General features: G+C 47.3%; 1 protein-coding gene across 3 annotated transcripts in view; it reads right to left on the bottom strand.

Annotated features, from left to right (window-relative positions):
* The window catches only part of VANGL1 (VANGL planar cell polarity protein 1), a 49,558-nt gene extending 25,138 nt beyond the window's left edge, over positions 1–24,420 (bottom strand). For 2 of the 3 annotated variants that reach the window (XR_012651372.1, XM_075034380.1), the window contains exons 1-4: positions 23,651–23,722; positions 14,959–15,250; positions 13,051–13,177; positions 9,619–10,226 (exon numbers count right to left, since the gene is read on the bottom strand). Coding sequence is in view for 2 of the 3 variants with exons in the window: in XM_075034380.1 (XP_074890481.1) it covers positions 9,619–10,226; positions 13,051–13,177; positions 14,959–15,041 (818 nt within the window). In the remaining variant the exon portion in view is untranslated. Of the gene's footprint in view, positions 1–9,618; positions 10,227–13,050; positions 13,178–14,958; positions 15,251–23,650; positions 23,723–24,182 lie in introns of those variants that run through there. The other variant, XM_075034381.1, reaches the window with a different exon arrangement.
* Positions 24,421–27,906: the final 3,486 nt, after the last annotated feature.

Genomic DNA, 27,906 nt, shown 5'->3' with positions numbered 1-27,906 from the left:
GAGATACGACTCTACACCAAGACCACAGCAATGAGCTGCCATCCTTGTGGTACACAGTGTCTGCCTCTGCACCTTAAGAGACCTGTCCCTCATGCTTGGGCCACAGCTGGTCCCCTGTAGGCCTGCTGAGTAGCAGAGGAGAAGCAAGGACTCGAGGGTCTCCTTTCCCCAAGCTCAGCGGAGGAGCACACTTTTGCAGACAGAGCCATGCACCACCAAGGACTGCTCCTGCTCTGCAGGCAGACTGCAGCAACGCATATGCACAATCTGTCTCCTCACGCAGGCAGCAGCGGGATCGCTTTCAATTAAACCATCACTGCCATGAGAGGATGCTGTCCTGCCTCTTTGCCTCTGCTCCATCGCACCTTTCTTATGCCACCATAAGCCTTTGTAACCGTTAAGCACCAGAAGGACAGTTAAAAAGACTGCAGAAACTGAGCTGGGCTAAATAACCCAGGAAGAAAGATACACAAACAAACTATAAAGCTACATAGATAATACAGAGATCTAAGTTACTAGTTCCATGATTCAGATCCCTATGCAACCAGACAAGATTTCTTTGGGAGGGGTGAGGAAGGATCAGACCGTTGACAGGGTATTTTTTGCAGCAGCATTGGTTTAAGTGATGTGAAACTATCATCAAACATTTACATAATTGAGGGGTGTACCGAGTATTTATGAGGGAGGCTTAACCTCTTTCAAAAGTTTCTACACACTTGGTTATATTTAGGATTTAAGGAGTTTCAAACAAGCCAGGGATGACACCAAGGTGTGCTTTACCTTCTGAACACCGGAGTTGGGAGCAAGACCAAGAGCTTACCCTGCATACAAGAGTGAAAACAGGCACTTAGGGCAGACACATAAGGGATGAAATACCAGACTCCCAAGCCCTGAGCTACAGGGCACCCATTAGCCTCCAGCTCAAGCTTGTGAGCTGCTCAAGTGCCTAGGAACCTTGCAGCAGCAGGCAATACATGGTACCCTGGATTACCACTTCCAGTCCCTGGGAATAGCATAATCCATGACAGCAATGCATTTCCTCTTCCCAACACACATGTATGCTCTGCCTCTGATTAGTCTGAGCCCCAAAAGAAAAAAAAATAAAATATGCAGGGACTGGCAGGTATGGCAAGAAGTTTGTAAGAGTCTGCATTTTCAAAAGGTAATTTAAAGCCTGACCATGCATCAAATAAGGCCAGAGTCTTCAGACAAGGAATTCTTTGAGTTACATTAATAGTTATGAAGCAACTGAGGGTGAGGTGGGTTTTGTTGTTTTTTTTGTTGTTTGGGTTTGTGGGTGGTTTTTTTTTTTGGGGGGGGGGCGCAGTTTGGTTGGGGTTTTTTTTAAGTGAAAGCTAAGAAACACAACTTTAATTCCAACAAAACAACAGAAATAAAGTGTTCAAAGTTTCTACTGGCAGAAAAACTTCAGTGCTGTAATAGGACTTTACATTTAGATGCTGCTGCCATGAAACATCAGTATTCAGCTCCTGTTCCAACAGCAGCCTGGTAGGATGCTCTCTCAGGAAAGAGGACCACCTCTTACTTGACCCCCAGCAGGGGACAGGATTAACGTGGCCAGACTTTGAATGAAGTTTGCCATTTGAGTCAATACAGCAGCTTTAACTTCTTCTAGCATTTCTCTCACAACACCTCCGAGTGTTATTTCCCTGCAAGCCTACACCGACAGGCCTGAATAGGCAGCATCGATGCTACCCACTAGCAGACCCTTCCACACAAATGAATATCAGCTTTCTTAAACTACAGCCCAGCCCTCCCTGCACAGCATCCCTCCACCACCCAGCTCCACCCCAGCAAGCTTTGCACAAGCAAGAGCCACCACATTTTATAGCCAGCGTAGAGCAACCCTACAAACAATGCCAGGGCTGCAGGGACATGGGCTGCAGTTCCAAGCTGAGCATCAAAAATCCAGCCCCAACAAGGATGCAGATGACCCTCTGCCAGGACTTTGGGAGCGCAAGCCAGAGTTGGAAGCCCCCAAACCGCAGCTAAGGACCTTACTGCTCTGCCGGGGGCTGTTTTGCTGTCAGCCGGGGAATAGCTCTCCCCGTCAGCTGAGGTCCCCACTTGACCTAAACTGCACAAGGGGAATTTAAGCACAGAGGTTCATTTAAGGGGAGCGAATGCTGGGGGGGGGATCAAGATATAAGAGAAAATATTGCCCTCAGTTTTGTGTATGTGTGTGTGGGGGGAAATTCTTTTACTACTACCCAGCTCCCTATTAACTCTTCCTTATTCCTTCAAGGGTAGGGTCAGGAATTAGCTTCCAGTTTTCTTGGACATTACTTGGTTGGGCTGTACGAGAACTGTAAATTCACAATTTCTTACACTTTTAACAAAAAGCAAGCCTCCTCCTTTTCCCCAAAGGGCACACAGCTCACTCCTTTGCAGAATATTTGTATTTCATCATTCACCACAAGAAACAGATGTCAAAGGTTGAGGGGGTGGATTTTTATTTTTTTTTTGCAGCATTTGAAGATAAAAGTATCTTCACGGCCACAAAATTTGTTCAGCAGCTTAGGGAGACCATCTGTCTCTGTGGGTGGTACACACAGGCGCTTTGGAGGGCACCGACAGCAGGGGAAAAGAAATTACATGACAAACCCTTTAAGTACAGGGTAAGCTGGAGCACATGCTGTTCTTGTACTTCTGGGCAGCGTTGATTCTGAAAGACAAACCAACAAGAAGCAAAATCTCTGCAGATGAAACCAATGGCATTTCCTCCACACCATCTCTTTCAGAAGGACAAAGCCTAGCAGTTCCCTGTCAGGCAGCAAGTAATAGCATACTAGCCAGGGGTATTAATAATTGACAGCAGGCCCTTCACTTACAAGTAGGCTTGTAAACTTTAAAGTATTAAGTATTCAAAAAACGTGAGACTGCTCCGGGGTACAACAATCACCCTGCACCACTCACCATTGCTGCCTGGTACATCTGCAGGAGCACAATACGACTGGTACCTGGGCTGTGGTCTAGTACACTCAATTCCACACTCCTCCCAGTGAAAAGTAGAGGGGAGGTGGTGCGTGCACAAGCGGTGCTGGGGCTGATCAAAGATCAAGATCAAACAAGGGAGGAGAGGGGTAGGAAGATGACTGTGGGCACTTCAGTTCCTGAGCTCTGTCATCTTTATCAAAACGAAGAGCAGCTCTACGTGTAAAGCCATATATAGAATCTTTGGAAAAGCATATGCAGACAGGCATGGGGCTAGGAAAACATGCTCCTTTTGGAAAAGCAGAGCCCTCCCAGGCCTTGGAGACAGGCTTTACCACATCAGAAACTCCCAGATGAGTTGTGCATGCAGTCAGATACTGACAGTCCATCCTAGACTTTCCCCTCCCCTCTAATGAGAAGCACCTGGCACTCCTGGAGTCTGCTGCTCACTACTGTCACAAAGAAACATCCTCTTAATGAGGTGTTGCTCTGACCCAAGTAAGAAGTCCTAGCTGAACTCTGCTGACAGCACACCCCATGCACCACCAAACTGACCCTCGTAAAACAGAACAAGGCACCATTCCCATAACTCATCTGGAGCATCAAAGGAGACTGCTCCCTACGCAGCAGGGAACAGCACACATTTTTTTCAGAGGCTACTGGAAAATTCCCTTCTGCAATTCCACAGGTACCCTCATGGCAAGAGCAATCAGGTGAACTGCTCTCTGTGGCACCATCCTCCTGGAGGCGAGGCAGGAGGGGGGGAAAGGTAGGGCCTGTGACTAAGAATGACTAAGAAACGCAGTTGCACGTCTTTTCCCATTAAGTCATTATTAGTTCAGCCCCAAATCAGATCTTCCTTCCCTACTCCACGGCTACTCCACGGCATGGAGTGTTTGAAGGGTGCTAATGCTCAACTGCCCATGCCACACAACTGTGGACAGAGAGTTCTGCAAGCTCAGGAATGGGAGCATGGAGAAGCAGCCCAGCTGCAGAGATGATGAGTTGCAAAAAGGTGGTTGTAAACACCCAGCTATGTGAAGTGCTGCTGGAAAGACATTGGCTTGGAGGTCACAAGTCTGACACCTCTCAGCGCTGAAGAAGCTGCTCTGGAGCAGACAGCTCAGTTTCTTCAAGGAGCTTCACACTTGCAGATGCAATTAACACCCATTTAGCCGGCTATCCCAGAACTTCTTGGGAGGAGAGACTATTCAATGCTGGTGCTCATCAGGTTTGGTGATGGGCAGGGGACACTCACACAAATGCTCATCAGAGTGCCTTGCACTGATTTCAGGACAGAGAAAATGCATTCAAGAACCAGGCTAACTTCACACAGGCTGGAGGCTCTGGCGACAGAGCTGCTCTGCAAAGTCGCTAGTCTGTGGAAAATGCTGTTCTAGGAAGCTCCTGTAATCAAGGCATCAGGACAGTTAATAAGGTGTGTTGCTACAGAACAAGGTAAAAACTCATCAGCTCAATCTCTTTCATCACAGTGTTTATCACTACGTAAGATGGTGAGGGTTGAAGAAACCCCAAGGAGAAAGGAAGGTCAGTGTAACTCCTCTACTCCCTGGGAACGCAGACCAAGCAAATTGCACACAGGGTAGAAGGAAGAGCGTGCAAGCCCAGAGTGCCTCCAGCAGGATTTAGCTGGGCAGGTACAGCATTGCACTAGTGTGCACCTATGCTTGTTCTGCAGTCCCACTTCTGACCACCTGACTGGAAACAGAACTGGCCCACAAGCGTATGGGATCAGTCACTCTATGACCAACCAATGCAATTAGACACACATTATGAAGTTCCTTCACCAGAAAACAGCAAGATTTCAGCAGCTGTTGCCTCAGACAAGACATCCAGCTTCCTAAACCCATGGCTAAGCTGATACATGTCACCATACTAGAAACAGAAACAAAAGTGTCTATATGCCATGGAAGCTTCCCTTTTGAGGCATAGGGGGATTTTAGGACAACACAACCTTGAGAGGAGTGTCGACACAACTCCAGGCAAGAGCACTCTGTACAGTTCAAATGTTGACCAGGTGTTCTTCATTAGAAAAATGTCACCCTTGATAAAGAGAGACATACTTGAGCAACACCTCGTTGTTGCAAGATCAGATGTGCAAGGCTTACAAATGCAGGCTGGAGTATGAAGAAGCTTATTTCCACTCCTTAGCCCTCTACACACTCCCTGACTAGGGAACACGGCCCCAGTGCCACCAAGGGACACAGACAAGAAAGCACTCATCAGATTAGATCAGTAAATACTGACAGCCTAGAGATCAGTTTTATAAGCAACAGGTTCAATAGATACAAGACTGCCAAGCCAAAACAGCTGGGTCAAAAGCAACACCAGCTTCCACCATACAATTCTGCTTCAGCTCTGGTTTGTATTAAAGCTAAAGGCTCACGCACCATCGAAGAAACAGCTACTCCAGTTCAGCTGGGAGACAGGCTGGATGTTTTCCCCTTCTGCAAAACATGTATGCGTCTACTTTTTAGGAGCATGTGCACGAGATTTCCCAATGAGATATTGATAATGCCTGCAGGGAAGGTACAGGCTGTTCAGTGACAGGTACCTGTTTTGAGGAACCAGCTGCTCCCTTCCTGGATTTTTAAACCACAGTTCAGCAAACATCTGTCCAAATGCAGATGGGTAACACGGGTACAGGCAATGCTCTAACAGACTTTTTCTATATAGAGCTGCTATTTCCGAGTACTAAGCTTCTCTTGATTAGATGGACAGAGAACATCAACCAGCTCACGGCCATCTGCAAAAACTGTACCCCTATTCCAAAGGCGTACGGAGGCCTCCCACTAGCTTCTCAGCCAGCTGGTTCATAAAGGCAAACCCATGCCAGGGAAGAGAAAAGCAGGCTGAAGCTCTCAGTACTTCATACAGCCCGACACATGATGAACTATCATGGCCTTGCTCCTCATATCCCTACTGCAAGGATGAGCAAAAGGGAGGAAAGACCCACTCTCAGACATTTCTAACCTCAGAAAACCAAGGCTATACTGGAGCCCAACATTCAGTCTATGTGTAAGATCAGTAATTACCACATGTGTTTGAAGCCATTCATTTTCTTGAGCTGTCTAGACTAGCAAAGCTCTAGGGTGGGGAAAGAGTATTCACTGGAGAGGAAGGGAATATGTTTAGCACCCTAACTACAGAAAAGGAGGGTTTTCTCCAGCAACATCCTTCCTATGTAGTTTCTGAGCTATCCAGAAGGTACTGAACTGTGGATGACAGGCTCCATCAGTGTCCCTATCTGTAAGGACAAACCAAATCCTCGGCTGCAAATCCAAGCCTCAGCTCACAAAAGTATCAGCTTTTCAACTGAAAAAGTTATCTACTGTCGCTCTCCCCCACCTTTGTTGTTGCTTCCAAAAGTCTCGCCAGCATCCCCACCCAACCTCTCGCATTTTCCCAGGCTTGACCTTTCTTGCATCTACTCTCTTCCCCGCTCTTTACCCGTACATACCAGCTTAAAGCGTTCCCCCTGCGTGGCAGCCCTTCCTACCAGAAGCAGCAGAGCAATCAGTTGAGCTGAGACTTGGCACCATGTTCACTGGGACTCCAATTTAATTTTTACCTCCCCCCCAAGCTCCTGAATCAATGCCAAAGGGAATGCTCGTTTTGGCAGTCAAGTCTCCCAGAAGAAAAGCTACAGCCAAAGTGCTGGGGGTGGGACCAAGCCAGCCTATTAATAGGTTGATTATAATATGAATTTGGGGAACTACTCCCAAATATGCTTACCCTCCTGGACCTAGAGCCCTCGGGGGTGGAGTGGAATACCTAACTCAGCATTTTCAGCTTCTTTGCTGCATTTGGAGCCAGGGAGGGTGGAAAATCCTGTCTGTACCCTGCCTGGCAAAAACATGGTTTTCCAGAAAATGGTGGCTGAGCTATTGTTTTCTTCCCTTCTCCCCCAGAAAGTCTGTCTTCCTCATACTTACATAGCAGGTCCCTCGGCCTCATCAGAAAAGAGAATTTGAAAGCTTCCACCTTGGATTAAAAAGGTTGATAGCAACAATTTTCCTGCGGAAAATCCAGAGCTACTCCAAGAAGCAACATTGAACAAGATAAGACGTCTCAAGAGCCTTCTTGCCACCAGCTTCTCCAGAGCACCCTGGACAGTTGAGCAAGACAGACTCCATGAACAGCCAAGGGAGCAAAACTTTGAAGATATCTGAGAGCGTGAAGAGGGCAAAAGGCTGGAGTGAGGCAGCAAGGTTTTGATTTCAGGAGGTAGTCAGATTGCTATACCTGTTAAAGCATGCTTGCTCCTTCCAGGTGGCAGCCCACAACCTAAGACCCCTTTAAAAGTGCTGGGGTGAAGCAAGCATGCATGGTGGCAAATGGAGAGCCCAGAGGCAGCAACAAGTAGTATGTATCCATACTCCATCACAGCTACAACCATGAAGCTGCTTCTCCAGTCTTCCTGAATAAACCAAACTGTCCTTGCATGTCACCACATTTTCCCATCAACAGACCTCCCATTCCAGCCCCATGCCTGAGCCAGAGAGCCAGAGGCAGAAGGCAGCCCCTCGTGACCCTGACATTTCACCGACAAGCATGTCAAGACCTTTACGGAAACTTTGCAAAATTATGCTGCAAAGATGTTCAAAAGATCCCAAATTTCTCATGTTTTACATAAATATCTCACAATCCTAAGCCTTTAGAAGTTGAAGGAGATACCAACTACATACACTTCTTACAGCGTTTGTCACGTTGGGGCCACACTCTGTATCAAGACCAGCAGCTCTCACTGTTAACGCGCAAGTAACTCTTCCTGTTGATCATAGCAAGAGGGAGAGAGAATGAACTCTCCCTTAGTTGGGAGACACTTGGCCACTGATCAAACCTACACAGTTCTACCTTTACATTAGTAAAGATGGAAAAACACACAGGCTTCAAAACATGTGTCAATACATATTATACTCATCTTTCAGAAACTAAGGAAAAAGCAACACTAGTTTACCATTATTGGACATGCTTGGCAAGACTCTCCTGTAACACAAGACACTGAAGCATCTACATGCTGCATGGTTTGGATTCAATATGCCAAACAAAATTGCAATCGGCTTGCCAACAAATGAAAGCTATTAATTTTTCATACATCTCAGATTTCACCCTAGGTTTTACAACTCTTTGCTGCCCTCGCATCACCCAAGGCACTTCAAAACCTTGCTACAAAGAGAGAATTGGAGAGAACACCATTTCTAACACATGTGCTATTAAATATTTAGGCCTTGATTCTCAAGCAAGCTCTTTGCCTCCAATGGCAAGGCTACTTACATGGTTAAAGCCAGGCATGCAGACTTTAGCAGGCGTAGGATCTTAATTCCTCTGAACACAAACCCACAATCTACCACCGAGCAACCAGCAAACTCTCTCAAACCAAACCTGCACACTGTGTGTGTATATAGGTGTGTATATACATGTACTGAAGTTTCTGTGCAGAATTCACTTACGAGAGAACTGCTGCAGCACACCTCAAGCCACAAAGCTGTGGCACAGGGGAACTCTTTGGTAGTCATCTCTCCATCTCCCTAGTCATAAAGGCTACGCTGGATCTGCCATGTACCACAGAGTAATTTTTGAGTTTAAAAAAAAAAAAAAAAAAAGGTTTCACAAGAAAACCAGCTGAGATTAGTTCATTTTTTTTAATCCCTGAAGGTGACCTTTCATTAAGTCAATGGGAACACTTCCACTACACAAGAGGGGCTCTCCTTCACATTTTACAGAGAGGGAAAATACAGCAGAATCCAGACCTAGTCCACCCAAAAGGCCTTGAGTTCTTCCATTAAGCCAGAAACAATATCCAGGAGTCAACTCCCAGACTTGAGCTTCAACCACTAAATCTGCTTCAAAGCAATTCCATTGCTCAGCTAATGGCTGCAGGAGACTGTTCCTACGTCCACTTAAACCAGCAGACACTAATCTCTCCATCTGCAATAGATACGCATGCCATAGGGGTCTGGACAGGATAAGCAGAACAGATGTTTAAGTGCCCATACAGTCTGGGGAATCATCTTCAGAGCTCAGCTGCCTGCTTCACAGGGCACAGGAACTAAGAGATTTCTAGAGAGCTTCACAGGACATAGGAACTAAGGAGATTGAGACATCTGTCCTTTCTTATACCTTTGCTGAGGAAAGCATTAACCCCAGCAGGAAGGTGGAAGTAGGCATGCAGGTGTCACACCTATGGATATTGCACAGCTCCCAAACACGCCCAGATAGATCTGACCCAGCAAACTGATCTATACCTATACCTAAACTGATCCATATAGAGCCGAAGAGCACAAGCCAGCCCTGGCTAAACAAGGAGGCCTTTCCCCTTTCCTCCAGTAAGGAGACAGGGCAAGAAGCCCAGAGAAGATCTTAAAGATCTCATCAGGCTTAGCCCAATGATCAGCCTGAAGTTGTGCCGTCAGCTCTTTCCATTTACAGAAATGCACAGACTCCTCTGAAGCAGGGACAACCTCTCCCACACTCAGAGGGGAAGAGAGGTTCAGTTTGGTAACTGTGGAGAGACTCTAGGGCTCCTCTGGGGGAGGATTCAGAAACCAGCAATATCGCATGTACAAAAGCAGTTGATGCTTCATGCTACAGCATAGCCACGCTTATCTACGCCGCTGGACTTCAAGGCGTTGTACCTACCTCAAGTGCCCCAAGCTGTAGTATCGCGACTCTCCGTCTGTTGACCGAACTACCTTGACAGTGAACATGGGCTGCAGCTGCCTTAGCTCCAGCAGCACAATGGCCAGGTAGTGAATGAAGAGCAGAGCATCCACCAGAGACACCGCGTACTGTACTATTCCTTGGTAGTTGGTGTCCTTCGAGTCCAAGATGCGAACGCCGTAAAAGAGCCAGTAGGAAAACACAAACAGGAATATGAGGACCAACAGAAGGGCCCGAAACACAAACACCCTTGGTATATCTGCCTTGGGCTGGCGGAAGAACAGAGCCCAGGTCCCAATCAGAAGAATGAGGAGTTTAAATGCCACAGAGATGAACAGTCCCTCACAAACAGTACCACACGGCTCCAGATCATCCCGCCACAGGATCTGGGGTAACAGAATGAAGGCGATGGGGGTAAGGAAGACAAGAAGTCCGAGAACAGCTGCCACTGTTAAGCCCAGGTAACGTTTGCAGTCCAACCCAACACTGTCCTCCAGATCCTTACTGATCCGGGCAATGTCCTCCTGGGAAATACTGTGCTCAGAGGTGCCTGTGATTGCTGTTGTGGTCTCACCCCAGTTGTCATCCTGAGAGAGGAAGAGATAAACAAAAATAATATTGAAATAATCAGGTTACTTCTTCCAGGTCTTCTATTCTTCTTGCCCCGAAAGGGATTGCTACAATAGACTTAAGTCCCAGAAAAAAAAAAAAAAAAAAATAGCAAAAGCAACACTGTCAACATATTGAATAATCAAGCCTGAAAATTAGGAAAGGTTTGGAAACAACAGCAACTTGTCCAAACCAGTGACTATAAACATTAGTGCTAAAAACTTGTTACTGTAGAGCAGGTAGCTCAGCTTGCTATACCACTCACTGTACCCCAGCGGTTCCTCTTCCAGCACACTTAAGTAATATCACATAACTCTTGGAAACTGCAGTAATCACCAGTTCCCATGTGCAGGGCAAGGACTAGCACTCTTCCAGCCCACAAATTCTGCGGTGCAAGTGCACCACAGAAGCACCTGGAAGGGAAATCTTCATTTCAGTGTTTCAAGCCAGTTGTTGTTGTTACACAATCAAAAACATGTTCACACATTATTTTTCCATCCGTAACAGAAGCAACCGCACTGCCAGCAAGTTCCTCCACTTTGTTTTCTTTTATTCTCCTCTACAGTAGCGCTGCCCTCAATAGCTGACATTCTAATAAAAGTTTAGTTAAACCAACAAATCACAGGTGGTCACAGAGGATATTTTCAGGCATGGGACTTTAAGTTTAGAGGATCTTAGACTACCAAGTAGCTCTGGTATTAGAGTCCAGGATATTGTCAGAAGCCACTCAGGCACGAAGAAGCTTACCTGAAATACAGTCGCCATATAGTCAAGCTTCAGATCACATTACGTTTTCTGAAAGTCTCACTTCTTCCCTAGCTAATACTGGGGACTTCTGCAAGCTAGTTCTCCCATCCCACGATGCCTCCAATTGCTCCTTCCCGGTGTTGGCAGGGCCAAAGAGTTACACTGACATGTATGGATTTGACTCACAGCTGCTGCTGGAGTGACTCATGCACATGAGGACTTCTGATGCTTCCCACAAACACACCAAACAGTGGCAATACATGCGCATTGTTGCTTGGTACCTGACACCTTTGTAGCTGCAACACTCGGAAGCACACGTTTTGCTCTTCCTCCTACCCTCCTGACTATATCTTCCTGCAGCCGGTGTCAATAATAGGATTTACACCTTCTCCCAGACTTCTGCAGCTACACATGCTGATCAAAGCATTTAATTTTAAAGAAACAGGCATCATTTTAAACCTTTATTCACTTCTTTAAAAAAGTTAGAGGAAAGACTCTTCAAGAATCTCTGGGAAAGGACTAGACAGAGGCAGCAGGACTACTTTGAACAACTCCACGGATTTAACTTCTAATGCACTCCAAGACATGAATACCTCCCATGCCTAGAGCAGTAGGGTTTTGAGACAGACCAACCACAAACAGTCAGCATCTTGAATTAATACGAGGGGTTTTTTTGAGTTGCTTCTCACCAAAACAGAGGCCCCAGAAGAGATATCTGCATTGTAGTATGTCCTGAAAAGCAGCATAATCCTATCACATTTCCCTCTTTGCCAGTGTCTTCAGTAAAGCAATCTAAGCATTTCAACTATTTTATGTTTATGCATGAAATAGCTCTGCATAGTTTCCTCCATTTGATGAACTGAGAAACTGTGTGGAAGACAGAAGGGACAGAAACACCACAGCAGCTTAAGGCTACAGCCCTGAAGACAACAGGCAACTCTAGTCTCAGTCTACCTCTTATAACAGCTCTTCCCATTTTAAAGTAGCATAAGCAAAAAAAAATGTGCAGTTATTTGGAAATATAAGTCTAAATCTTTAGTGGTACAAAGTTGTTGTACCCAATCCAGGGCACCCTGCTCCCCAGCAGAGAAGTCTTGCTCATGCATCAACTTATTTCGCTTTGGCTTTAATTCAAATTGAGGAGGTCAGCATGAAAAGAAGGGCTTAAGAATTCACCAGCACTTTTAGATCTATTTGAAGTAATATCTGGGACTCATGAAAACAAGCATCTGATGACAAAATACCAAATGGCAGTACATGAAGTGAGCCCACCTGTGGCTACACGAGTACTGTTACATGTACTACCCTACACAGATTGGGTGGAAACTAGGCATCACTTTTTTTTTTTTTCTGAAAGGGCAGAGGTGGAGCCCCACAGCCAAGGATTAACACACCCCAAATCCAGCCCAGGAGGCACTGAAACATCCTGCATTCTATATCTTGCAGCATCAGCCATTCTTTGAAAATGAATATGCATCTTCACATCAACTGCTAGAGCAGCAAGAGTACTGGATCCATCCTAGGTGCAATCTAAACCCAGCGTTATTCCATTCTTTATTTAACCCAGTGTTAATGTATAACTTCCACTGAGTTCATCCTCCTTCCCAGCTATTTCACATTAGTTTTACATTTCTTGCCTCCTTTCTCTACCAGGATCCTGGTCCTTACGTGCTTTACACAATTACCTAGAGCAAATCCTGCTTAAAAACAAAACTGCACATACAGGTGAAAGGGTTGACCTGAATAATGCACAGTGAGATAACGGATGTTATCTACAGATGTTTCTACAGAGCTTGGCAGATGACGCTCTGGAGACAGAGGCAAATTAGTGCCCCAGGAGTAGTCATATCAGCACTGGTGCTGTCAAAAATAATGCTTCTCAGAAAAGATAAAACTGATTGAGACTTTGGCTTTATGCATGAATAAAGTGTACCCATAAGTCATGATTCTTTACTAACAGCACGTGAGCAACACTTTTTTCCTACCCATGTGCCGGTAAGTCACATGCTCTGTTCCAGAAATCACGCTCCACGTTTGCTTTCACTCCCTCCTTACCTGGCCCTCCTCTGCCCGAGAGGCATCGTTCCCAAGCAGCGGCTCTGCAGGAGGTGTCTGGATAGTGACGGACTTCTCAGACCGACTGCCGTCTTTGCTTCGCGGTGATTTGTGCCTGTCCCGACTCCTTTTCCAAACAGAGCAAGAGGAGAACAACGTTACTAGATAATTTCTGGAGCAGGGCCTGGAATCTGCTACACCTTTACCTGCAGCAGGTGCCCTAAGCATTAGGTCATAGTCATGCTTGCCCATCTCTTGATCAATATTGACCCAATCTGTGACAAAACAAGCTTTGGAAGAGGTAGAGAGGGACCTTGCCCAGACCAGCCTACAGCCTGGTGGCTGGGACAGTCTACCCTCTCAGTGATCAGCAAGGGGAGCAAAGGGGACAGAGGTACACCCCCACCACCTCATCTTCTCTTAAAACAGCTTCTGCCAGTGCTGTGCTTGGAAGGGAAGGTCGCATTCTCCAAACAACTGGCAATTCCACTGGGGATTAACTGGTCTACACAGCTCTCCATCTGCAACAGTGTCTCACAGGGACATGTGCAGTTAACAGAAGGAATTAATCAAGACAGCTTTAGCTCCTGCAACGTAGAGTCTTGCCAACTAGGACCTTAACACTGTAGGACAATTGGTGAAGTTTATTTCCACCAGTTAATAACCCCCAGTTAACCTCTTACAAAGACAGCAAGAACATCAAGGGTACCAGGCTAGTTCTTACTTCCAGAATACCCTTGTAGACCTCACAGCTTCTTGTCTGAGGATGTGTCAAGATGAGTTAAGCTCCACCAACCTGCTCACCAATATTTTCCTCCCCCTTCCTGCCTGGACAGGAAAGCAGCCTTTACACCAGAGACCCTCACTGTGCTCAGGGACTGGCTTAAAGCTCAGGAGCATCCAGTGTCCCAGCTCTGCTCTCTCCACTGCATCTCTCTTGGAATTCCCAAAGCCCAAAGGTTTCCTGGGATGAGACTTTTTCCTGTTCACAGTAAGAGGCTCTAGGATTTTTATGTTGTTTTGGGAACTTTGAAGGCATCTTTCCACATGGCATTCTAAGCTTCAAAGGGCCATCCATATTGGGGGTGGGGGTGTTAAGGAAGGGAGAAAAGGCAAACAAGAGATGTTTTACTCAATAACTGGACTGCGAGCAAAGAGACTTCATTTCATGGAAGAATTACTTTTCCAACCACACAGGATAATTGCTTCTGAAATGCAAAGTTATTTTGGACCAGCTCAGTTCTAAGTTGCAAAGACTGTAAGTGGCACACATTTTGCATGTAAAACTAATGATGATGCAGGGAAAAAAAAGGATAATGTTTCCAAGTAATCAGAATTTTCAGAGCAAGATGGTTTTTGAGGCTGCTGAACTACCACAACAGAGAGGACTTGCTCAGAAAAGCCAGACTTCTAGTCAAATCAATGCCGATAAAGGACTTGTTGTGGACTCAAGTACCACTCAAATTCTATTAAAAAAACCCAACACATCAGCAACAGAATAGCCAGGAGGATGGTGGGGAGAGACAGAAAACCTTATTACACAATAAAGAAATGGCATCAGAAGAGAAAACTGGCAATTACTGGTTTAGGACGACTGATGTCTTCTCCCCAGAGACTCTACTCATCCCTTGCACTTCAAGAGCAGAGTTAAGTGATCTTATCCTTCTGTGGGCACTATCCCAATCTTGCTGGCCATACATTACCCCAGCCTGCATCCAACAGGTTGAATATCATTAAATTACCAGCATTATTGCTTCCAGTCTCTTCACTATGTTCCTCATAAGGACTCTCCACATGCATCTCCTCCAGAGCTGTGGCCCCACTGATTTCATCCTGGCTTACAATTTTTTACCACGGGACATGTCCTAGCTTAGAGCAGTAAGTAATTAAAAATAAACATTTCCTTACCCTTGTCTGTGGGCTTTTTTGGAGTGACCTGAGTAGTGGGAGTATCCCGAATATGTTGATTCTGTATCCATTGCAGCAGACATCAGGTCTGCACAGAAGGGGCACAGATTTTACTTAGAAGACAAGTTCCTGGTGCTCCTGAGGTGGAGTCCGTGGTAAAAGTGCTTTCCTGGGTACTCTTTGCTTCCCAGTCATCAGTGAGGTCTGGTCCTCAAAGAGTGAGCGAGCTTCACTTACGAGGAATCCGATAAGAGGGGAGGGGAGGGAGGGTGCTCGGCTCCTCACGATCGACCTGAGGAAAGAAACAGGCATGGCAGTGCACTCTAAGCAAAGCAAGACATCATTCCTACTGCAGCAATTCCCTCACCTTAGCCACATGTCACCACTCATCTCACTGTGACCAATTCACAAGCTTGTCCTGGCCGGTATCTCTCTTTCCGGTCTAGTGAAATACATGCATTTGTAGAGCTTTAAGCAAACTGATAAGGTATCTCTGTTTTGCAAAGTCTAGCCCATTCATCTAAAAATCCAGAAGAAACAGCGTAAGTCACCTGGAAAAGACAGTAACTTGAAGAAGGCTCAGCAGCCTAGATACAAAAATTCACCCCCAGAAAAAGTACCAGGCTCAACTTCCACACCCCCATTTCTTCACCTGTGTAATACACAGCCCCAATACTCCCCAGATTTTGAACGGCAGCATTATAGCCTATATACAGGGGGAAGGGGTGGGGGGTGAGGGTGACTTTCCTAGGAGAAATGCAGGAGAGGATCAGACCACCATGTCTGAACCTGCTTTGTTTTCACAACTGGAAGGTGTGCCCACATTTTACAAGCATTAGTTACTATACAATCAATGGTACTATAAGCACCTCCCTTTCTTTGTAACCTTTGCCTCCAGAAGCTAATTTGGGCCTTGAAGAATTGAATTTTATTAAAAATTGTCTCTCTATATATACACACTAATAACACTGGGGAGAGCTGATTAGAGATCATTTCTAGCTCATGTGGGCCAACACTTCTTACAACGTACTTCCAGTTGGAACAGAAGCTTAAGTCCCATCCGTAAAGGGCAGAAGAGGGTCATGTTTTTTGGAACAGGAACAGGGTGACATCAGTACAATTCCCAATGGTGACATGTCAAAACCCCTGAACCCTGTGAGGAAGAGGGGTAGACACCATCCCGCTTTCCAAATCCACATCCTGTGTTAGGTGAGAAGAGAAATGGAATGAAGGGGAGTTAGTCACCAGTTTGGGGAAACGCATGCAAACGGTGAAGAGGTGCAGGCAGAGGGGTTGCAGCTACGGACAGAGGTACCTTGGCACAGCCCAGCATTTGGCATGCAGGAGCACTCTCACATGCCTCCTGCCCAGACGCCTGCTACCTCCAGCCAGCACAGGACTACAGCCATGCTATACTTCCAGAGCGTGCAAAAGACCGCTTTAAAAATTAAATTAGATCCCTCTGTCATTTTCTGTTCACAGCAGTTTTCAAAGCTGTTAGCAATAAAACAGTCGACCACTGCTTTCAGCCCTCTCCCTCTCCAAACACAGAGGGACAACAACAGAAATCAGGCTTTATACTTGGCCAACTATTCTTTCCAACCATAAGATTCCTCCACTAACACCTCCAGAAAAGCTCGTAACCGAGCAGAGAGCTCTACCACATGCAAGCCGTGCCAAAGAATGAAGCCTCTTCCCCACAGGGTTCCTTGGCTGGCGGTGCAATCTGCAACGAAGTAAAGAAGCGTTCCCGCTGCATGGAGAGCTGCAGGTATTTGCACAACACTTGGGCTTGCCAGGGCTCTTGGAAAGGAGAAGGCGGGGGGGGGACCTTTTGTGTACAGGAATTCCCAAGCTCGAAGTGCATATCGTGCCTCGAGAAAGCTGCTTAAAGGCAGCAGAGAAGCTAGGAAGGACAAATAAGGATGGGAACGTAAGGCCCGGTTTGGGGAGGGGAGGAATGAAGATGGATTTAAACACAGTGAAACATAAAGCCAAGGCACGGCACAGTTTGGAAAATGGCATCATTACTGTAACAGGAATAAAAATCCCCCAGCCTGGGACACATGATTTTAACACTCGTTAACTTCCTAGACTTGCACACAGCCTGTAGCTTATGGCTTCAGTAATAGGCTGGGACTCATTAAAGCTGATTTTTACCTCTGTCCTGCTACTGTCCTAGGCAACCATGGAAAAATCCTTCCTCTTTGTCCCTCTCCAATCAACGGGGGTGAGGCCACCACCCCCCTACCTTCAAAAAGGGCTACGATTCCAACAGAGGAGATGTCTACACAGGACCTTGTAATCATCAGGCATTACAAACCAGAAACACCCTCAGTTGTACAAAAGGTGATAACAAGTTTTATAGGTTTAAACCACCGACTGTGATGTTACTGGAGTCCTTTTGAGAACAACCACTATCTTCACAAACACATACCACCACATTACAGGAATAGGAAAAGCAAGGAGAGCTGCCAGCATACATCAGGAAGGGTTATGCATTTTTCCTAGGCTTCTAGGAAAGTATCAACTCCCAGCCTTTTCTTCTAACCACATAAAAGAATTATCCCCTGACTCCCAGACAGAAGAATCAGAGCTGAGACAGCGACTGGGAACAGAGCTCCTCTTCTGACCCCTCTCACCCCCAGCAGCACAGGGTCACACTTCTCTGGAGATGCCGGAGAACATTTTGGCAAGTGGAGACTGCTGTGGAAATGCACAGGCTGCCTAGACAGGACCCATGAATGAGCAGTGCCCATGTGATGGTGGGTGAAGCAAGGCAGCGCTGGGCACCAGGCAGAGAAAGCAGACTCATGGGAAGACCAACACAGGAACGTTAGGGCAGGCTGGATCATGCCAACTTTCGTTTTCTGTGTAAACAAGAGCAACGGTTTTGACACAGCTCTGTGAAAAGTCAACAAGGCGGCCCCCAAAAAACATTAAGTCTCCTGGATTGTTGTCAAAAGCAGTACGATGAACCTGGGGACTCTGCACCACCTCTTTACCCCAGCTGCAGGACACACCAGTAGCTAAATAGATCTTCCTGTCAAAACATTTACAGAGGTCCTGGGAATAAAATGTATCTGCCCAACTTCAGCTGGAAAAAGCAGAAGACCACTAGCTTTGTCTGGTGCCCAGCCAAGGCTGATTATCAACAAGGCTTCCTCGATTTGGCCAACAAAGGATAGCCTGGGCTGCTAGCTAGACACCACTCCCAGTCTGAGCAGGATGAGATGAAGAAACCAAGGAGGGAGGAGCACAGTCCAAACACACACTGCTCATAGCCAAGCCAAGCCAAGCTGGTTACCTACCTCCTGGTCTACTTTACAGCAGGAAGGGGACCAGCCTTACCCCAGAAAAGCTTCTGGAACTACTGGGGAAAAGATAGGGAGGGGACCAAAAGACAAGTGACATACTAAACTACACCTCTGGGTTGGAGCTCTTTCAATGGCATAGACAGAAGTCAACCCTGGATTAGCCACCAGCCCAATAGTGCCCACCACTAGAGCCTGAGCAAAGCTAGAGAAGACAAGCTGTAAGTGTATCCTACATAGCACAACCATACCCAAACTAAGCACAGTCTTTGAATGCTACTAAGTCACTATGATTGATGATTCTTACCCTACTCCTCTGGGCAAGGACAATAATGCTGCGTAAAGCAGCAGCCCCATCCCTCCACAAACAAATGTGAACTGAAAGCCCAATTTAGCCAATTAAAACGGCTTCACAAAAGATCATTACAACTCGCAGGACTCCACTGAAGGCAGGGTCTGTTTGCAGAGCTTCTGGCCCTGTGTGAAAGAAAGCTCCTTCAGCCAGAGGGTACAGTTGCACTGTATTTCGGCCCTAACGAGAAAGCTGGTGTTAAGTAGCTTCCACCTCCACACCACGGTTCACCACTCTCTGTTGTGTCAACACAATTCTCAGCAAGCAAACAGCACCACTGGAAAACAAAACAAAAAAATCCCTTTTCTCCCCCTCGCCACGCTTTTGCCTTGGATCCTTTCCGTGACCTAGTTCACAGCACAGCCCCAAACAGCAAAACCAACGCGAGGGTGAATAGCAGCGCAAGCGAACAGCTGGAGGGGAGATGGGAATGCCTCCTCCACTCCAGCCACGACAATTGTCTAACTGCATACCCAGCACTTTGCTCGCAGTGGGGCTGGCACTCTCACTTTGCCTTTCGCTTACTCACCCATGAGAGAAGGATGCCAAGTACTAGATGGAAAACAGTTTTCCCAAAAGGAAATTTTGGGACCCCGTTCTGGTAAGAAGGATGGCCGCATCCTGCATGACAGCGGAGAAATGTAGTGACCCCTGAGTATCGCAGAGATCGCTGTAATTACAGTTTCTACGCAGCTACACAACTCATTGTAACTCCCTCTTTTCATATGCTCATAAATCTCCAGAAAGAGTTCTTTTGAATTGCTATTTTCCATGCTGGGAGCCCAATCCCATTTCCAATGAAGTTCGCTTTGTGATCGTCTTCAAGGGAGCACAGTTTGGCTCCCAGCCCAAGGGAAATTTAAAAGAGCAAGTTACATCTTTAAATCAAAGAGGGCAAACACAAACAAGAGCGCTCTTTTACATCCCATGCTTTCCCAATGGATTTTCCTCTGTGAAGTGGAGGCAAATAACTCCAAAGCAGCTCAGCTTTGAAATCCTTGTCTGTACAGTTTCAGTCTTACTCTGTTTAAAACTTGCAATCAATTAGAGTTGATTTACCAGTCGGTTCATGAAGTTACATATATTTGGAAGTGCCATCTGGAGCACAAGCAGCCACAAGTGTCCATGAGGATGTGCGCACATTCGGCTCCATACACTGTCAGCCTCACTTGTTAAATAACACCAGCTGTCTATAGGGTAACGGATGCCCACGAGCTATCGTGCCAAGAAATCTTTTTTCTTCATTTAGTGAAATGAAGAACTTTACAAATTAAACATGTAGAACCCCAAGAGCTAAGCTGCAGGATAGCATTAGGGTTCAAGAGTAAAAATATTTAAAAGATGGCTAAGCAGAGGAAGCCTTCCAGCTCTAGCATTAACTTGGGCGCATGGTACAGCTGCAGCATATTCCTATTATTCACTTCAGAAAAACGAGAAGTTACGCAACTTGCTATGTTCAACTGCATATATAGTAAGACCTATGAGCAATGCCACAGGAACCTTTCGCTTTTGAATTTCCTGAGCAGGCCCCAATCCAGCAATTTGATCTGTAAGCACAGAAGTTCACTCATGCTAATCTACTTGCAGAGCCAAGGCTTTCAGTTTTTTTAACGGCCAACGAGCTTTGGGAAACAGGGGTTTTCCAAAAACTTTCTATTTATTTTTGCATGTCATTAAACAAGGTTAATTTTGGCCTTCAATATGTATATATAAACCAGGGCTTTTACTCTACAGCAGTGACTCTTGATTTGCAAGCCCCTCATCCTAAAAAAAAAACCCAAAAAAACACCCAAACGTTTAGTGGTCAGCAAATTCAAGCCCTCTAGCAATAGGTTCTCTTTTCTTTTGCTTCTCAGAGGCTTCTTAGAAAGACTTCATAGACCCCCAGGAATTTCCAGCCCCTAGGCTGAAAACCATTATTCCATGGATATTTCAAAAAGAAAAGTCACTTGGTTTACTGAAGCAATCCACCCGCACATTTAATCAGAACATGCAACAACACAGATCTGAAAACATACTGAGACTGTTTCAACTGACAACAGAAATACCCGGCCAAAACCGCCACCCAAGCAAGTGGTATTTCTAAGCAGTAAGCCACAGCCTCCTGCCTCCCCGTTACACAGCTGGAAGTTGGGAAGTTCTCCACATGGGACCCATCGGTGAAGCATGTCCCTGGAGGATGTCCTTTGCCCACTCCAAGAACCGCATCTGCGCTGCCCAAGTTTTTGAAGCACAAGCAGCATTCAAGTCTATCATGCAAATTGTACCCCAGCTGCTATTCTGTCAGACTGGCAAAAGCTTGCGCTTCCTCACTCATATGTCTCTCCTGTGTTGCTAGATCTTCAAGTGCACCTCTTAACCCCAGAGCCACGCAACATGGTAGAAGATATAGTGCCCTCACCCTCATGGTACTAGAGCACCTGGGACTGTGCACAGGAACACAGTTTTCCATACCGACATTTAAACCCTGACAGCCTTACTGAAACAAACAGGGGAAAGACTCTTGCAAGACTCTTCTTCAGACTCTGCCTGTCCAAGCAGGCAGTACCTGTACCTTATTTTCAAAGTTTACTTTTAGCCATAGCACTTAGATACTGAGATAGCATTAAAGGCTATAAACTGCAAAAGGTTTCTCCACTGAAAGCCTACCCCCTCCTTTAGGATACTGCATGTCTACCCTGCATTTTATATTTGAATTTAAAATGAAAAGAGAAGCCTACAGACCCTGATCAAATCCCCAGTACGCAACACTGTGGGACTCCACAGTATGGAGTCTCCCTCTACCTCCCTCCTCCTGCTCAACCCTGTACAAAGCCAATGCCATTCTGACCTTGCAAGGAGAAAGGGCAAGGGTGTTGACCCCTGAGGAAATAACCACTGTTTTTTAATTTCAAATCAGATAATTCTGAAGTAAAGGCTAATGAGAAAATAAAAAAAGTCATAAGATAGTTTTCACAAGGGTTCATTTTCTCCTTCCGCCAAATTCCCCAGTGATGCTAGCAGATATGCAGAAGCATGACACTTACTGCTTCCCACCACCAGAACCAGACATCACAGTTCTCCACTCAGGTCTGCCTCTCAGGTATCCCTACGCAGCACAACACCCCCTATAGCAGCAAAGCCACATTTATGATACCATTCTTTGCTTTAGTTGCTAGAGATGGGGGTGGAAGGAAGGCAGGCTACCACAACAATACGACATGCAGTTTTGCTAGGACAACCGCAGTCATCTGAGTAGCGTTTTCCTAGTACACCGTGCTGCTCTCCCAGCAACGGTAAGCCCTCCCTAGTTGCAAATATCCATAAGATAAGGGCCACCAAGGACACTGCCACTACTAATCAAAACCAAAAGGCCAGCAGCAGCCACAGGGAGCTGCTGGCCAATGACCGTGGGCAGTTAGATGCTTGCCTGGGTGGTTCTGACACAAGCTGGGATCCTTCCAAAATTTCAGCTCGTAGGGAACATTCTTAAGGGAGGCTTTCTGTAAGACTCTATTCACCAGTTATTTTTCAAAATTAACAAGTGAAATGATCATAGAGCCAACACTGGTCCCGTAGTTGCGGTCAGCTATATAGCCAAACCCCAGAGGAGGAAAAGAGCCAAGCATGGCCAAAATGAAGCTCTTCAAAGATGGCAAAGCACTGCTAAAGCTCTCTTTTCCACAACTCATCTCCTCAAAGTCAGGATGCCCCAGTGATGGGCTCACAGGCAATGATACCACAGAACATATGCCACAACATTCTAATTTGCTCTTCCAGCTAGGGTGACTTGATTTCTTAACTCTTTAGAGCTGCAAAGATCTTGTGGGCAAGTCATTATTGACAAACTCAGGACCAAAAAACCCCACTGCTTCAAGCAGTCATTCAATCGCTGAGTCTGCCTCCTCAGACAAAAATCCCTACCATCAAGTCATATATACTTGCATAGACCCCGCAAGTCAAAGAGTTCAACCGTTGGCATAACGGAGTTAGTTTACAAGCCTGACAATCTTCTAAACAAGAACACGACGTCGGTTCACAGCGGCTCTCCAAAGCGTGCCATTACTGAACAGCTAATGCAATAGCTTTGCCCTCTATTGGGCGCACTCAGAAGCGTGCAGGTATGCATCCCAGGCCAGTGCTGCCAAGGCGCAGAAGGAGACGCTGTCGTTGGAGCAGATATATCTCCGGCCATGGGACCTTCCCCAGGCCGTAACTTGCTGAACAGAAACGACCGTTCGGTCCTGAGAGCCCACGACTTCGGGCATCACTTCAACGACCAAACCAGCTTCTAAGCAAAGAAGTGCGGTTGTGTCTTCCCTCCCTCCCGGTCACTTCTGTACCGCCTTGCTGTCCAGCGGGATGAGTCCAGACGTAAACCAGCTGGTTTTACACGGCCTGGGCATGCGAGGCATCAGCAGAACCTTTGCACCAGCGTGAAACCACTCACCCTAGCGCAGTAACAGCGCACGGGTTCCTTCAACGGCAAGGCTCGGCAGAGAAAAGCGCTGCCCGCCGTGAGGGGCTACCCCTTCGACCCTCGCCGGCATTTAAGGCTTTTACCCCGGGAAATCGAAACCCCTCCCGCCCGCGGTACCGGAGCCGGGACCCGCCGCCCCAGCAGCCTCCCCGCGGGCGAGGGCAGCGCCGAGACAGAGCCCCGGCCGGCAGGAGGGAGGCCCGCCGGCGGCCGCCCCCGCCCGCCTTCCCCCTCCGCCTGGCCACGGCAACCAGCGCCCAGCCGCCCCGGAAACCGCCGGGCAGGGGCAGCGGCGATACAGCGGGCTCTCCCCAGCCCCTCGCAGCCGGCATCACCGCAGCTCAGCCGGGCTCTCAGCTCCCCCCCGCTTCCCCGGCCGGGGACCGACCTCCGTCGCCAGGCGCGGGAGCCGAGAGAGGCTGCCCCAGCGCTGCCCTTACCCGGGTACCCCCGGGGCAGAACGGCGGCGGGGTCCCGCCGGCGGGAGGGCAGCGCTCCGCGCACACCAGACAGACAAGCAGGCAGGCGAGCGAGCAAACGGACCGACCGACGGACGGGCGGACTCACCTCCCTCCCGCGGCCGCCCCATGCCGTTCCCGGCACCGACCCGCCGCCTTCCCCCGGCGGCGGCCGCCGTCGCTGCTGCCGCCGCTTTCCGCTTCCTGTGCCCGGCGCCGCCCCGCCGGCCCTCCCCCGCCGGAGCCACCGCCCCCCCCCCCCCCGGGCCGAGGCTTCGCTCCCCGAGAAGCGATCGCCTTCGCTCCGACCGGGATCCCGGCATCTCCCGGGGCCTGGCGTCTCCCGGCCGGCCCTTGCCGCGGTCGTTCCCGGTGGGGACCCGCGGCTGGACCCGCTACTTCCCCCCCCCCAACCCACCCCCCGTCGAGGCCTGATTTCACCCCTGGAACCTCTCCCTGCAGCTCTGCCTCCTCCGCAGCTCAGCTCGTACAGGCGCTGCCTCGCAAATCCCGCTGCTGGCCCTTTTTCCGAGACCTTCCCGTCGCCTCCCTCCCTGCTCCCGGGTGCCCACCTCCGGACCCCCGCAGCCCCTCCAAGGCCGAGCCCTTCCACCTCTCCTCCACCCAGCCTTCCCCCTCACCTCTCCTTTTGCCGTCACGCTCTCCTCCGGCAGAAAGACCAGTCCCTTTGAGCTCTCCCATCCAGGACAACCACGTTCTTGGGTTTTCTCCAAGGCTAAGTGTATTGATAGGCACTGTAAAGCCTAGCCTTCGGGACTGCTTGGTCTGTTCCTCCACCCACAGCCTGCAGCTGCAGTGCAATTTGCCCCCCCGGTCACAAGAGGTCTGCAATGAGGAAGGACATCCTGCCCCCCAGGGAGAAGGGCCTGGTTTGCCTGAAGCCTCTGAACAGGCTGCCCGAAGCCTGCCTTGGGCAGCAAATTCCTTACACCGCTCGCTCTGGGCAGCTGGGGAGGAAACGGGCAGAGTTCTGCGTGCCGTGCAAGTCACCTTTTCTGTATTCAAATGTCGCTCCTTTTTCATTTCACCTCAGGGTTGTCTTACCCTTTAAGAACAGTTAAGTTTTCAGGCTGTACAATGAACCAGCAGCTGGGAATGCACGAAGAAAATCTAGACCTCCTAGATTCCAGTCCTGCGCTTTGAACTACTCAAGAACAATCCAGTCTACAAAGGGAACAAATGCAGAAGATAATGCAACACAGAAACTATCTGATAGGAATAACTTTATCGTGGCTGCTATAGATTGCATCTTTTATTTTTCCCCTCACTCCCTTTTTCTAAAATAATGCCAGTTTTATTTGTGGTGCTTGCCCCCTAGTCAAGGTCCATACAACACGGAATGACTTTACAATGCAACAGTCAGCCGGGAATTAGAAGAAACGTTTCCGTATCATTGATTTGGTAGTTACATTACCTCCTGTTTTGCATGGCGTAGCTGCTTACCCAACCCCCTGACTGACTGGAAGAGGCCGATATCAAGTGATAGGCTCCATCTTGTATTATGCATCAACATGTGTCTAAACTTGCCCAAGGCTTGAGTACTCTGCTGCATTCCAGGTAATAGCCCTGCCCTGGAAAGCGTCCGACACCCCGCTGAAAGCCTGCCTCTCAGCCTTACCGGCTGCTGATGGCTCCCCACGGCTCGACTATCACAATGGGGCTTGCCTCCTCCCCGCTCAGAGGTGCGAGAAACGTGACGAAAAGCAACAGGCTAGAGCTTATGTAGGCCATACATCTGGTGCAGGGGAGAGACTCGGTGCAAGGAGCAAGGTTTTACCTGTGCCATGTGGGGAAAAGGACAAGGGGAGACGCTGCCCTTGCCTGAAAGGCTACGGAAACTCAGGGAAAACTTCAACAAGGGACAGGGGGCTTTTTCAAAGGTCTTTAACTGGACTTCTTTGAAAGCGACCAAGAAACTCCTCTGCTAAGTCTGTATTTCTTCTCTGACTACACCACCCCAGCAGCTGCTCAAGAATAGTTAGAGGATTCCTAAATACTGGTTTCATGGTCTTAGAGCAGCAGGACTTGTTGCAGTACCCCACGGAAAGAAGACTGCTAAGAGATCTAAGCTAGGGATGTACACAAACCTCAGAGAGGACCGGCACCTACAGCCTGTCCAGAATATTGGCAAAGGAGGAATACACTGAAGATGGGCTCAGGGGCAGATGCTGAGACGCTGTTACATGCTTATCTCTCATCATCTCTTTAAACCACTGAGACATGAGGAAATGTTTCACATCAGTCAAGCTACTTGTGTGGTAGGGTCATAGGTCAGAAATTTGTGAGATGCTATGCTCCTGTACACTACTGAATAGGCAAGATTAGAGTTGGTTGGTTTTTTTGTTTGGTTGGTTTTTTAAGTATCCACAATGGATCTCATAGATTCACAGGAGAATCGTTTAAGTTGAAATGGACTGCTGGAGGTCCTGTCTCCCCGCTCAGAACAGGGTCAACTAGAGCAGGTTGCTCAGGGCTGTGCCAACTCAGGTTTTGAGTATCTCCAAAGACAGAGTCCACAACCTCCCTGGGGAAGCTGTTCCAGCATTTAACACCTGCATAGTAAAAATGTTTGGGTTTTTTCCCCCTCACATTTAAATAGAATTTCATGTATTTCAGTTTGTACCTGTTCCCTCTTTTCCTTTCACTGGATACCACTATGAAGAGCCTGGCTCCATTTTTTTTACTCCCTTCCATCAGGTATTTATACATGTTGATACACATTCACACGCATTTAATTCCACTCTGAAACCTCTCTTCTCAAGGCTAAAAAATCCCAGCTCTCCTAGCCTCTCCTGGTATGTCAGATGCTCCAATCCCCGAATCATTTCAGTGGACCTATGCTAGACTCACTCCAGTATGTCCATGTCAAACAAAGATGGTCTCTGGTCCAGAGCATGCTCTGTCTCCATGTAATGCAAGACACCTTTACTGTTCAGTTACCTTCTGGTTTGATCTTTTCCCGTTCCTCCTGGCACAGTGGCCAGAAGATGTTCTAGGAAAGATCTGTAAGTGGTCAAGTACATGGACTGGCACTGCTTTATGGCATGATCTTAGATGCACACACAGAGAGGTAGATAAAGAGGTAGGACCCTCATAGGAAGCCAGGCCGAAACTTGGCCTGTTTCATGATGTGGCACACAGAAAAGGGATATGATCTCTGATTCTTCATCCGTTTCTGCAGTGGACCTGCATGAGATCATAAATACCTTTGATTTGCTCCTAACTTGTCTCTCTTCTCCTATTTGGGAAAAAAAAAATCCTTATCATGTGAATACCAATGCTACCGCCTCAAGTTCACCGAAGTAGCAGAGGAAGGCTAGTAGATGCCCTGCACTTACTTCAATAAATAAGTTAAGAAAATAATTCTTTTCTGCTCAAGGCAGCAAAACCTGAGACTTTCTCAGATCTTACAAGAAGCTGCTTCTGGCTTCCCTTAACCTCCTTTGATTTTTTTTTTTCTCACTTCATGTAGTTCCTTGAGGGGACTGTTTCTATCCATAACTTTGAAGAAATACTCAAGAAAATGCTAGGAAGTGCAAGCAGGAACATTCTTTTTCTGGTTGAAACATGAGGATCCAGACAATTTTTGTCCTCATCACATTCTCAGAAGGTTCTAGGTGTCTTCCCACAAATGCATTACCATCTGACCAAGGCCAAGATGGGTGGATGGTAGAGTGCAGCATGGAAAACACATGCCGAGTCATTCATGCAAAGAATTCAACATGATAGAGATCTGCTTTTTTATAGGAAATACTCATCTGTAATTCTACTAATCCCACTACTACATTCCCAGGCTTGTATTTTTCACTCTGAAAAGCACAAGTTGGACAGAAGACCAGGGAGAGATGGATTTTCAGTCACAGCTGTGGGACACAAGTGATCTTAGATGTACTAGAAGAGGTACTTCCCAGAATGTGGATGCTATCCCTTCTTATAGCAAATTCCTTAGCGTTTTGAATCACTTGGTCTTACATTTTGATTTGCTGATAACAGTGCACAACAAACCTGCTATCCAGTCAAATTAGCTAAATAAAGGTCTACACTGCCTCTTCTACAATCATCTATTGTAAAGCAGTGGGAGTTTTCACATGACCTCATGTGTAGGTTACACTTTTAAGTCAGCTCTTTGCCCAAAGGTTTGCTTACTTTTTTTCCCCTCCAGGACCATTAGATTCACTTAATTTAAATAAATCCATCTACTTATCCCTATATTTTTCTACGGATCATTTTTGTGGGCCAGATTCTGCCTTGTTTGGAGGCACATACATACAATATTTTTGTTAAGATACCGAGGTTGAATTTGCTGTAGATTTTCTCCATCACCTTGAAAATGAGTCTTCCTCT

Source organism: Buteo buteo, chromosome 8 (assembly GCF_964188355.1).
Source record: "Buteo buteo chromosome 8, bButBut1.hap1.1, whole genome shotgun sequence".
In the NCBI taxonomy this organism is placed as follows: Eukaryota; Metazoa; Chordata; class Aves; order Accipitriformes; family Accipitridae; genus Buteo; species Buteo buteo.
This window is presented reverse-complemented; position numbering and strand designations above follow the sequence as displayed.